General features: G+C 39.9%; 3 protein-coding genes across 3 annotated transcripts; 1 reads left to right on the top strand and 2 right to left on the bottom strand.

The window, feature by feature from the left end:
* The first annotated feature begins 268 nt into the window (after positions 1–268).
* LOC148424205 (uncharacterized) lies at positions 269–2,503 on the top strand. The gene is made up of 2 exons (XM_088412709.1): positions 269–675; positions 1,329–2,503. Exons 1-2 carry the CDS (start codon positions 663–665, stop codon positions 2,441–2,443), a joined length of 1,128 nt encoding a protein of 375 aa, XP_088268835.1. The 5' UTR covers positions 269–662; the 3' UTR covers positions 2,444–2,503.
* Positions 2,504–3,729: 1,226 nt separating this feature from the next.
* Positions 3,730–7,702, bottom strand: LOC148424204 (uncharacterized). Its single transcript, XM_088412658.1, has 2 exons — positions 7,226–7,702; positions 3,730–6,375 (listed from the first exon to the last, which is right to left on the bottom strand). Exons 1-2 carry the CDS (start codon positions 7,425–7,427, stop codon positions 4,805–4,807), a joined length of 1,773 nt encoding a protein of 590 aa, XP_088268784.1. The 5' UTR covers positions 7,428–7,702; the 3' UTR covers positions 3,730–4,804.
* Positions 7,703–8,197: 495 nt separating this feature from the next.
* Positions 8,198–10,613, bottom strand: LOC148424203 (uncharacterized). Its single transcript, XM_088412712.1, has 2 exons — positions 10,145–10,613; positions 8,198–9,175 (listed from the first exon to the last, which is right to left on the bottom strand). The coding sequence occupies exons 1-2, from the start codon at positions 10,335–10,337 to the stop codon at positions 8,358–8,360; spliced, it is 1,011 nt and encodes a 336-aa protein (XP_088268838.1). The 5' UTR covers positions 10,338–10,613; the 3' UTR covers positions 8,198–8,357.
* Positions 10,614–12,427: the final 1,814 nt, after the last annotated feature.

The following is a 12,427-nucleotide window of genomic DNA, read 5'->3' as shown; positions in this document are numbered from 1 at the left end:
CGTTTGATATGACGTCACAATTATGCGACATTTCACTGAGACAAACTGTACCAAAATCGTTGCGCGATAAAAAAAATTACAGAAGAGCATTTTGTCCTCACAAACTACTAAAATAAACAATTCTGCTTTTAATTTGGAAATAAATAGGAATCAAAGTGCAACCCAATTGTATCTGTGATCACATAATTGTATTTTTTTAATCACGAGACGTTTCTGTAACGTCATTTTCACATAACCAATCACGTTTGGAGACTTGCTCAAACTACTTCCTGGATTTCGCGATTCAGTATCTGCAACGTTACTTATTACCACACTTACAAAATTATACTGCAACCAAGAAAGGAGGGGTCGACACCGTGCAATTTTACTCAACCCAAAGATGATTTATCTATTATCTGTGTTTGGGTGAACTCGATTCGCTGCAGGTTACAGCTTCGAGCTTTTTTTTTTTTTTTTTTTTTTAAGATTAGCCCGTTAGCCTCTAACAGAGACGCGTCTGCTATCACATCGCTAAGCAACCGTGAGTGTAAAGTGTTGTGAATATCGTGAGTAACGTGTGGAAAAAGTACGAAAGGCGAGTCCAAGGAGGAGCTTGTTGGCGCAAAAGAGGAAACGAACAAGACCATCGACTGGGTTCTGTTATCAAGAAACCTGCGGATTGGATGAATACAACTGGTTTGTTTCTTTCTGCTTATTATCTTTAATCCTGTCAACCTGTACTTGGTTCATGGTTCATGGTTCTCATGTGGAGGCTGAATTACGTCACAGGCGTGGTTCACCAAACATTAGACGCTCATAGAAATTTACTGTGGACTTAAAATCACTGCAAGGTCAATTAAATTTCGGACAATATGCTCCGCATATAAAGGCTTCTCGTCTGAAAATCTTGATCAGTTCTTTTCAAAATGTATTTGGAGAAGTAAGTAATGGCCACTTAAATTTTACCCCTTTATTTGTAAGAGTACTAAATACATGTATTTAGTCACTTTCAACGGTAAAAAGTGAACGTTTTGTTGGCAATTAATTTGATAGTTCGATTGTTTTTCTTTTACAATGATACATTTGAAAACCACTTGAGGCTCAGGTGATGATCGATCATTGCTCACGTTTGTTTTTTTTTGGGGGGGGTCATATGATGTTTGAAGCTGAGTTGTGATTGGCCACAAGTTAAAAAAAAGTATTTTAGAGAGTATTAGTTGCACACAAAATAGTGTTGTTGTCAAATTATACAAAATATTGACTGTATACTGCAAAATCTCCATGAAGTTATCGTGCAAAGTTTGATTTCACCAATCCACCCGTTTTTTGTTTTTTTTTTTGTCCTGCAGACATGAGTGGAAAGTATCTTCATCCCGAGATGCAGGAGCCAGATCCCCTTTCTGTGAAAGAGGAAGAGGAGGAGGCTGATATCACCAAGTTTCCACTGACTGTCATTGTGAAGAGTGAAGATGATGAGGATGAAGAAGAATGTGACAGAGGCAACTGTGGAGGATCTCAGGTGGACAGCCTCCTGCCTCCACTCTCAGAAAGTGACGACATGACGTCTCACTCGCCTGACACTGATGATGAACACACTCAAGGTCCCCCGGACAGGAAAAATGTGAAATGTATGCAGTGTGGGAAAACATTTAGTTCAAAGTGGAATTTGAAGGTTCACCTAAGAAGTCATCAAGGAGAGAAACCTTTTACATGTTCTGAGTGCGGCAAAAGATTTGCTAATAAGGGAAATTTGAACGCACACACAAGAATACACAATGGAGAGAAACCTTATTCTTGCTCAGTTTGTGGTCTGAGAGTCACTCAGAAGAGTGGGTTAACAACTCACATGAGAATACACACCGGGGAGAAACCTTTTACCTGCTCGGTATGCGGTAAAAGCTTCTCGATAAAGGGTCATTTAAGAAGACACAGCAGAACACATACTGGAGAGAGACCTTTTGCCTGCTTAGTTTGTGGTAAAAGATTCTCAATCAAGGGACATTTGAGAACGCACACAAGCATACACACAGGTGAAAAACCTTTCGCCTGCTCGATCTGCACCTTCAGTTTCAGTGAACGTTCCAAATTAGTCAAACACATGAGAACGCATTCTGGAGAAAAACCCTATTCCTGCTTAGTTTGTGGCAAAAGGTTTTCTGCAAAGACAAGTTTAGTAAGACACACAAGAACGCACAGTGGAGAGAACCCCGTTGCTTGCTCGCTGTGCAACCTAACTTTCAGTGATCGATCGAGACTGGCCCAACACAAGAGCGCGCACTCTGGAGAGAAACACTTTTGCTGCTCAGTATGCGGTAAAAGATTCACCCAAAGAGTACACTTGACATCACACACAAGAATACACACTGGTGAGAGACCGTTCAGTTGCAGCATGTGTGAGAAAAGGTTCTCCCGAAAGGATCAGATAAAGAGACACAAATGTCCTGGTGAAAAGAGCAGTGCTTAATGCAGATTTCAAGACAAAACAAGCTGTAAAACATTTTATTTTGAATAAAAAAAACCTGAACTAACCACATCAACGTCTTTGGTCAAAATGATACCATGTGAGATTGGGCATAATTGTTTGTTCCTCCAGTACATGAGCATGAAGGAATATCAATATTGGTCTTTTAGTGTGTCCAATCACTCATTTACAAAACCACAAACATTTCTTCGATTACTTAAGTGTCTCTTTTTGCAGTGGTAAATTGCATTAGCATGTTTTTTAGTCCACACAACATTTAATGCTGCCTTTAAACATCTTCTGTCACGTGTAAGTACGTCTTGCCGACCGTCAAATTTCCAAACAAAGTGGAAATAGTTGCACCTATGCCACTGCACAAAAGGGTACTGAAATACAAAAAAAAAAAAAAGAAATCATGTCTGGTGTTTTGGGAATTTCTGCTTGTTACGATTTGTCCAAGTGTAGTTGCTGTACAATATCGACGACAGTTTCCGCGTATGGCTCGGTTAGACAAAATTGCTACATTTCATGACCTAGCCATTGTCTTTTCTAGTTCATGAAATTCTAGTCCAAGATGTTTTTAAAGCGGGTGGCTGACACCCTTGACTACTGTTAACCTAATCTGAGCCAATTGAGCACTGCAGAGAAAACTGTGACCACTAGATGGGAGTGTTCCCACACATACAACATCGATATTATCTACTAGTAATTCTAGGAAGGAATATGATGCCACTTATAGTGACATAGCACACAATATTCTGTCAGCCTAGAAAGATGAGGGAAAATGCTAAATATACTGGCCCTCTAATGGTTTCCTTTTTCGATAGCGCTTGGCATTAAAAGAGGTAAATTGGTACTGATCACCCCATCACTGGTGTAAAACAAAGCATAAAACTAAGCACTTACTTTAGGTTGCCAATGCAAGGTACCTCATACGAGTGCAGGTCATTCTTCCCTCCCACAATACGACGAAAAATGGCAAAGTTCCAATTTCACAACTGCAGAAAGTCCCATATCGCCCATTACACAGGTGAGTACACTTAGCACTTAGCAATGAGCAAGGCCACTCGGCCACGCCCTCGGGTCACACCTCCAATCACCATGATTGGAACGAATATGCGCTTGGCAGTGCACATCACACAAGCACCGCTAAACAGGGAGAAATATTGATTGGCTCCTGAAGACATTTGGACAAATATCACTTCTTTTGTGTATTTCAACAAAAAATAAGTATAGCATGTATGTATGCATGTGCGTTTATTGAGAGGCACAGTGTGCTTGCTTCAATCAGTTTATTCATCACTCCCGAAAACTGACACTTAAGAGAACTACACAGTCTATATTTAAATTCCAAAAATTTCAACCAAATTACAGAAGTTACTAATTTAAAAGCGCAAGCAATTTCGAATACAATATTGTAGACCAGGCGTGTCAAATTCATTTCTATCGCGGGCCACATTGTGGTTCTAGTTTCCGTCAGAGGGCCGGAATGACTGTGAAGTCCAATAAATAAGTGAATTCATCATACACTTAACTAGTTTTGAAATCAGAGGCAATAAACGCAGCATATTTATAGGACAAAATGTTTAATAAAACCACAGTACTTTACTTACAAATCTTCCTGTATTTAAATATCCTCTTCAATGGATTAGAACATTATCGAGATTGGTATTACAATGGCCAAGTTAAGACCGTAACAAATGTTGATAGGACAATATTCAAACAAAGTAAAATGAGACATTTTGTGAGGAATTCAGTTTGGTGACCTTTCTTGTGTTGAGAAGCAATTGTACCATCATCGCACTTCCATGTTCTCATTTCTTCTGTAAACTGATAAAATGTTTATAGATAATAATCTTATTTATAGTCAGCGCGTCGAGTATGTGTGTGTGTGTGTTAAACACTGGCTTAGGTCAAGTCAAGTTTATTTGTATAGCCATGAATCCCTGCAGGCTCACAGGGCTTCACGACCGAAAAAGAAGTCATACAGAACATCATAAGCACACAACAGCATCCCTGAACAACTCCCCAAAAGGGGAAGGAAAAATTCAGAAACCTCATCAGAGGAAAATAAGAAACCTTCAGAAGGGACCGCAGGTGGGAGGAGCCCCCTTCAATTGTGGATTGAGCCGCGCAGTCCCCTTCATTTCATGAAAATTGGGATCACTTAGCTAGACACTTTTTTTTAAATTATGCAGCGTTATCCTCACAATAGATGTCAAAATTGTATTGTGGCTCCCAGTTCTTTTCCCTGTAGGAGACAAAGAAACTGTTTTGTTAGTCCATATAATTTCAACTGACCACTGCTTTTCTCAGCCTACTCTTATCCCTCGACAAGATCCCACCGAGCGAGCATGGATATCGTTACTTCCCAGTATGTGCTTTTATGTGGATTTTTAAAGTTGTCTTTCGAGTGAATCTTTTGCTACAAACAGAGCAGGCAAAAGGCTTCTCTCCTGTGTGCATTCTTGTGTGTCTTTCTAAATCGTTTCTCGAACTGAATCCCTTTGCACAAACTGAGCATGTAAATGGTTTCTCTCCAGTATGGATTCTTGTATGTCTTTTTAAATCATTCCTCGAACCGAATCCTTTAGCACAAACTGAACATGAAAATGGTTTCTCTCCAGTATGTGTTTTTATGTGGATTGTTAAGTAGCTCTTCAGAGTGAATCTTTTGCTACAAACAGAGCAGGCAAAAGGTTTTTCTTCAGTGTGAATTCTAGTGTGTCTTTCTAAATCCTTCCTCAAACCAAATCCTTTCGCACAAACTGAACATGTAAATGGTTTCTCTCCAGTATGGATTCTTGTGTGTCTATCTAAATCCTTCCTCGTGCCAAGCCCTTTCGCACAAACAGAACATGTAAATGGTTTCTCTCCAGTGTGTGTCCTAGTGTGTCTTTCTAAATTTTTCCTCAAACTGAATCCTTTCGCACAAACGGAACATGTAAAAGGTTTTTCACCAGTGTGGATTCTTGTGTGTTTTACTAATTCGTTCCTTGAACGAAATCCTTTCGGACAAACTGAACATGTGTATGGTTTCTCTCCAGTATGGATTCTTGTGTGTCTTTTTAAATCACTGCTTGATCCGAATCCTTTTGCACAGACTGAACATGTAAATGGTTTCTCTCCAGTATGTGTTTTCATGTGGATTGTTAAATACCTCTTCAGAGCAAATTGTTTACTACAAACAGAGCAGGCAAAAGGTTTCTCTCCAGTATGTGTTCTGGTGTGGCTTTCTAAATCTTTCCTCAACCCGAATCCTTTCGCACAAACTGAACATGTAAAAGGTTTCTCGCCAGTGTGCGTTCTCAGATGTGGTCTTAAATGTCCCCGCTGCGTGAAGCCTTTCCCACAAATCGAGCAGGCAAACGGTCTCTCTCCTGTGTGTACTCTTACATGAGATCTTAAAACTCCCCTCGTCCGGAATCTTTTACTACAAACTGAACAGGCAAAAGGTTTTTCCCCGGTGTGCTTCGTCATGTGCTTTTTCAGTGTTGAGTTGTTGGCAAAAGAATTGTCACACTGAGAGCATTTCACACGTCGGTTGCCACTGTTGCCAGTCACATTGCTTTTTGTGTGGTCATCATCAACATCAGAAGATTGTGAGATCAATTCCTCGCCATCCGATAGTGGAGCAAAGAGGCTGCCTGCCTCTGATGCTCCATGGTGGTCTCTGTCACCTTCTACAGTTCCTTGTTGACTTGAGCTACTGACTGGAGGGTCGGACGATCTTATCTCATAATCAGCTTCACTCTTCAGGAGGACACCAGTACACGGGACCTTAAAGATCTCAGCCTCCTCCTTTTCCATTTTTATCTGGAGCCCCTCCAGATCCTTCTCTTCTTTTATATAATCAAGCTCCGGCACAGTATCTTTTTTCTTGTGAGGAGACTCTGGCAGTAGGGGCTCCGGATTAAGATTTTCTTCATTGGAATCTGCAGGACACATCACGACAAAGATGTGGTTCGGTGAGGGCTGTACGATAATGACCAAAAAAATAATCACAGTTATTTTGGTCAATATTAAAATGACGATTATTCGTCATGTTTGGTCAAACATTTCTATGTATTGCCCTTTTTTTAAAAAAAACAAGCAGCATATAAACAAGGCTCCATGGCTTAATGCTTACAAATTGCGCTAATAAAAGCAAATTGATTGACAGCTTGGTCTCCAATTAGATTGATAATTGTGTTCACTCGCAAAGATCAAACGAGATTGCATCACATTGACTTGGGAAGGAGAAGGTGGGCTTAGATCATTAAAGTAAAAAAAACTAACAAGGCAGTTCTATCAAAGGAGACCATACAGTAATAATAATAATAATACTAAAAACAATCCCCAGACATCGTTTCCAAAGCAGTCCATCTTCTCCCACCCAAGTCAGTGTTGAGCTATCTCGTTTGCTCTTTCCGGGTGAACACAACGAGCAATCTAATTGGAGACCAAGTTGTCAATCAATGTGCTTTTACTAGCTCCGATTGGCTAGTTTTGTGGCACGTTCTTAACGCGTATGCGCTCATTTTTTTTTCTATGCGCAAAATCTATTTTTGTTCCCTCAAAATATGTCTTTGCTAGCTCGCGATTGCGGCACAAGTATAAATCTATACACATCTGGAAAAGGAAACACCACTCCAAACAATAGGAAGAGAATTTGACTTGACAAATCGATAATACTACTACCAACGAGTAGAGTCCATTTCAGCACTGTTGACGGCTGGTAAGGTTTAATTGTGTACTTATCGGAATAACGTGGTCCCACTATGCAAGAGAATTATCTTTCACTACCTGGCCCGTGTGGTTCATCGTGAGGCACAACCACATCTTCCAGCATCCGCCGTTGTCGCTCGTTCTCCTCCTTAGTTCGACAGAGTTCGTCCTCGTACTCCGCTATCGTCTTTTCAAACACTGCAAGTATTTCTTCAACAGCCACGCTTAGTCGCGCATTCAGCACCGCTCTCAGCATTTGCATCTTACACATAGTCACCATAAATCACACGGGATCTCTGTTCAGCAGACCCGTCTTCTATGCGGCTAGCAAGCGAAGCTAATCTAAGCTAAGCTAAACTAAGCAAAAATAAAGTCAGGCAACTCGATGAACAACCTTCTCCGTGGAGCGAGACAAATGTATCCGGACACAATTATTGAATTTACGAGATACTCGCTTGTCGAATTTCCAATACGAAACCTTCCTAAATCCGGCCGGCAAATACGTTTTAGTTTTGTCTGTGCTAAACACGCTTAGTCGAGTAAACCGTGACTATTGTGGTAGAGGTTTTGGTACGGCAACTCTATGAGGACAAACTACTTTGTGCATAGAACCAACGCTAAATATGAAATGAACATTGGATTGATGCCAGCGGCTTAGTTTAAATCATTTACATTCATTTATTCATTATTCTGGCGCTAATATCATTTGTATTTGGAGCATATTTGTTTTTTGCATAGCCACCACTAGAGGGCGGAATAGTCCGTTCTTCATCAGGTCTTTGAATTAAACTGGACAGCTGATTACGATCCACAGCAAAAAAAAAAATGCTCAAATAAGATATAACATTTTTGGATTGTGCTTTTGAATGGCTGCAGGAGGATCAATTACCCAACCTTGACTTTAATTTAATGGATAATAGTATTACTTAGACACTTTATTTTTTATTATGCGGCGTTATCACTACTTAAAATGTCTAAAACGTATTTTGGCTCCCAGTCTTTATTTTTTTTCCTGTGGCGGACAAAATATAACATTTGATTCAAGAAAGGTTTGTATCATTGTTTGATTTTACTCTAAATCACATACACACTTTTCCATCTTAACACAAAGAGACTATTTTGTCAGTTCATTTCAAGTTTGACAGTCCACTGCTTTTCTCAGCGCATTTTCATCCCCTGACAAGATCCCGAGAATCGAAAATGGGAAGTGTTACTTCCCAGTGTGTGTTCTTATGTGTTTTGTTAAATACTTTTTCAAAGCGAATCTTTTGCTGCAAACAGAGCAGGCAAAGGGCTTCTCTCCAGTGTGTGTTCTTGTGTGTCTTTCTAAATCTTTTCTCAAACTGAACCCTTTCGCACAAACCGAACACGTAAATGGTTTCTCTCCAGTGTGCGTTCTCAGGTGTGGTCTCAAATGTCCCTGCTGGGTGAAGCCTTTGCCACAAATTGAACAGGCAAAAGGTCTCTCTCCCGTGTGTACTCTTATGTGCGTTCTTAAATCTCCCTTTGCCCGGAATCTTTTAGCACAAACTGAACAGGCAAAAGGTTTTTCTCCGGTGTGCGTCATCATGTGTTTTTTCAATGTCGAGTTGCTGACAAAAGCGTGGTCACACTGAGAGCATTTCATACGTCGGATGCCACCGTCGCCAGTCGCATCATCTTTCGAGTGGTCATCGTCAGCATCGGTGTCGGAAGCTCGTGGGATCATTTCCTCACTATCCGATAGCGGAGCTGCGAGGCTGTCTGCTTTTGATCCTCCGTGGCGGTCTCCATCACGTTTTACGGTCCTGCGTTGACTTGAGCTGCTGGTCGGAGTCTCAGCCAGTCTCATCTCATTCTCTCCATCAGCCCCATCCTCACTCTTCAGTAGGACCTTAAAGATCTCAGCCTCCTCCTCTTCCTTTTTAATATGGAGCACGTCCAGATCCGTCTCTTCTTTAACATAATCAAGTGCCGGTACATTTTTCTTTTTCTTGTGAGGAGATTCTGCCGTCAGCAGCTCAGGATGACAATTTTCTTCACTGGCATCTGCAACAAGACAACCGCATTGTTTGGTAAAGTCAAGCTTTACTCAGAGGCTGGCAGGATTTTTTATTCTCAAAATATTTTCTGAATTGGGAGGTCAATAATAAAAATAATTATTGTTCTAATGAAAATGAATTAGAATTCTGAAAGTAGAGGTCAGCGCTACAGTGCCTATCAACGACCGTACGTCACGGCTCTGTTCCCGGGAGCCGAAAAAGAGCAAAGATGGCTGCCGTCTGACAGAAAGACTCTGTGAGCGCTGCTATACTTGCTTAAACTTAATCACTGGAACCAAATTAGTATTTGATGACATTTTTCCTGATGAATCATGTATATTTTTCAATTCTGAAAATAATTTTGCAAGTAATATGGAGAATATAAATATTTTAAATATAACGTCATGACTCTGATTTTAAAGTGAAAAGTCAGAATTGATTCATCGATTTTGTTGAACATTAAACACAGATTTCATCGAAATAAACAAAACCTAATAAGATCAATACATGTTAATTACAATAAGTACAGTGATATGTTCAAAGGAGTAATGAGTTCACAACTTATCTACGCCTACCCCTTGTTTTCTATATAATAATAATAAATATTAAAAAGAAAAAAATCATATGCTCCAGCAATATAAAAGTGAATTATATAAATTGCATTCAACCCAAATATATAAATTAAAAGTCAGAAGAAGTCATCATTCTCACCTGTAGCTGCAGGCATATGCACTTTACAAATCCTGCACAGTGCAGGAAAGCTGCCAAATATATCATATTTTGCACTACATGATATCATCCTCGTATGTATACAGTTTGTAGATAAGAGTGGAAGAAACTGTATACATGTGAGGATGACAGTGCATAATATGATAGACGTATTTAGCAGCTTTCCTGGACTGTGCGGATGTTCGAGGATAGCATGTAAAAAAGAAATGAACAGTGTAAGTTGTTGCGAACAGAAAACTGTTATTACCTGGCCTGTGTGGTTCGTGGTGATGCACAAACACGTCATCCAGTAGCCTTCGTTGTCGCTCGTTCTCCTCTTTAGTTCGGCAGAGTTCGTTTTCGTACTCCGCTAACGTCTTTTCGAACACTGCCAGTATTTCTTCAACAGCCACACTTAGTCGCGCATTCAGCACCGCTCTCAGCATTTGCATTTTACACATATTCACCGTCACTCGCACTTGATCTCCGTTTAGTGACGTGCCGTTTATGTGGCTAGCAAGCTAAGCTAAGCTGCGCTAAGCTAAGCTAAGGTCAGCCAAACGCGATGAAGTTTCACCGTGGATCGAGGATGTTTTTTTTATTTACAATACATTCGCTTGTCGAACTTAAAATACGCACTACAGATGGGACGTTCAACGACGAGACTCCGGAGCTCAAATGAGCCAAAACAGCGCTTCAGAAACCTAGCGCAAATCACGTGACGACGGCGTGTTGAGTTCCGGCGTGAAACTATGACGCCGCATTTAATCAGTTTCACATTGACAAAGTCACATTTTTAATTTTCACTATTCTTCATTTTGAGTCTCTTAAGTTTGTAAAAAAAAAAAAAAAACAACAACAACAACAAGATAAAAACTGTATAAAAAACATAACCCATATGAAAGGAATCTGTAAGTATATTTTTCCATTGTATGGATGTTATGATCACCTGGAATGTCTGATTGTTTGTACATGACCGTTGCTGTCTGTGTTTTAGTTTTATATTTTGTTGTGTTGTTCAACTGGTCTATTGACAAGGAATTGTAATTGGAAATTGAAAAAAAACAGTGTGAGTTTTCTCCCGTGAGTTTAAATACCTTTTCGGGGATAAGTTGTTACCACAAATTGAGCAGGAAAACAGTTTCTCACCAGTGTGTGTTCTTTTGTGTCTAATCAAATCTGTCATTCAAGAGCATTTTCTACAACAAACTGAACAGGCAAGGGGTTTGTCTCCAGTGTGCCTTCTTGTGTGTGCCCTTAAACAGCTCTTTCCAGCGAATCTTTCACCACAAATTGTACAGGCAAAATGTTTCCCTGCAGTGCAAATCAGTGTGTCTTTTTAAGTTTCTTTTCAGAGAATCTTTGCCCACATATTTAACAAGCAAAATGTTTACCTCCAGTGTGCAAACTTATGTGCTTGCTTAAATTTCCCTTTTCAGAAAATCTTTTACCACAAACTGAGCAGGCAAAAGGTTTTTCCCCAGTGTGTAGTCTTATGTGCCTTATCAGAGTTTTGTTTACGGAGAAGCTTTTCCTACATATTGAGCAGGTAAAAGGTTTCTTCCCAGTGTGTGTTCTCATATGCCTTCCTAAATCCGTCTTCAGAGTTAAACGTTTCTCACAAAGTGAGCAGGGAAAAAGGTTCCCTCCTGTGTGTGTTCTTGTGTGCACTTTCAAACCCCATTTTGAACTGAATGTTTTCTCACACTGCAAGCACTTCCAGCTTCCCTTGTCAGTTTGTCGTTGCATATGACTTTTTGACTGTTCATCAGCGTCAGAAGAGTGTGAAGTTGTGTCTTCGCTATCTGAAAGTGGGGCATAGAGGCTGTCTTCTTGCAATTCTCTGCACTGGCCATTACCTTCTGTTGTCATGTCGGGTGCTGCTTGGAAGCTCCACCCATCCGTTATCCAGACTTTTACCATCATCATGCTTTAAATGGACAACGGTCAAATGAAACTTGAAATGTTTCCGAGCGTTTTAAAAATCTGAAATAAAACATATAAAACAACGTCACTGGCTACAAAGTGTAATTATTGTACTACACAGGCTTAAGTTGAAGTTTCTCAAACGTAGTTATTATGTCGTTTGTCCGAGAGAGTTCCCGCCCGACGAGCTCTAATATGACAGTCTTTTGAGAAAGAACTTGTAAAGCGGACTGAAGACGAATGCTGATTTCTACAATGTATTATTTCTCATTGATTGTAATCGACAACTTAACAGAGGTTTAATGTGAATGTGAATTTGCCTTTACCCAAATCTTTTTTGTGATTACAATAAAAGCAATCATTTACAACCCTTCTTTAATGACAAAAAGGAACAAAAGATAGATTCTATGTTGATTAAAGAAAACTCAAACGCTAACTAACAAATATTACAGTACTTGTAGCCATCATAAACAAACTGCAGGGCGCATCTTTTAATATTTTACACTTGATGAAAATGCTGATCGGGCAAATTAAATCATTTCTTTCCACGAATTTGTTCTATGCATCCCCATGAGCCTAAACACGGCATTCTGAGAAATATTGGATATGTGGAATATAAATCTAC

Source organism: Hippichthys cyanospilos, chromosome 4 (genome assembly GCF_059441005.1).
Source record: "Hippichthys cyanospilos isolate Australia breed blue-spotted pipefish chromosome 4, RoL_Hcya_1.0, whole genome shotgun sequence".
In the NCBI taxonomy this organism is placed as follows: Eukaryota; Metazoa; Chordata; class Actinopteri; order Syngnathiformes; family Syngnathidae; genus Hippichthys; species Hippichthys cyanospilos.
This window is presented reverse-complemented; position numbering and strand designations above follow the sequence as displayed.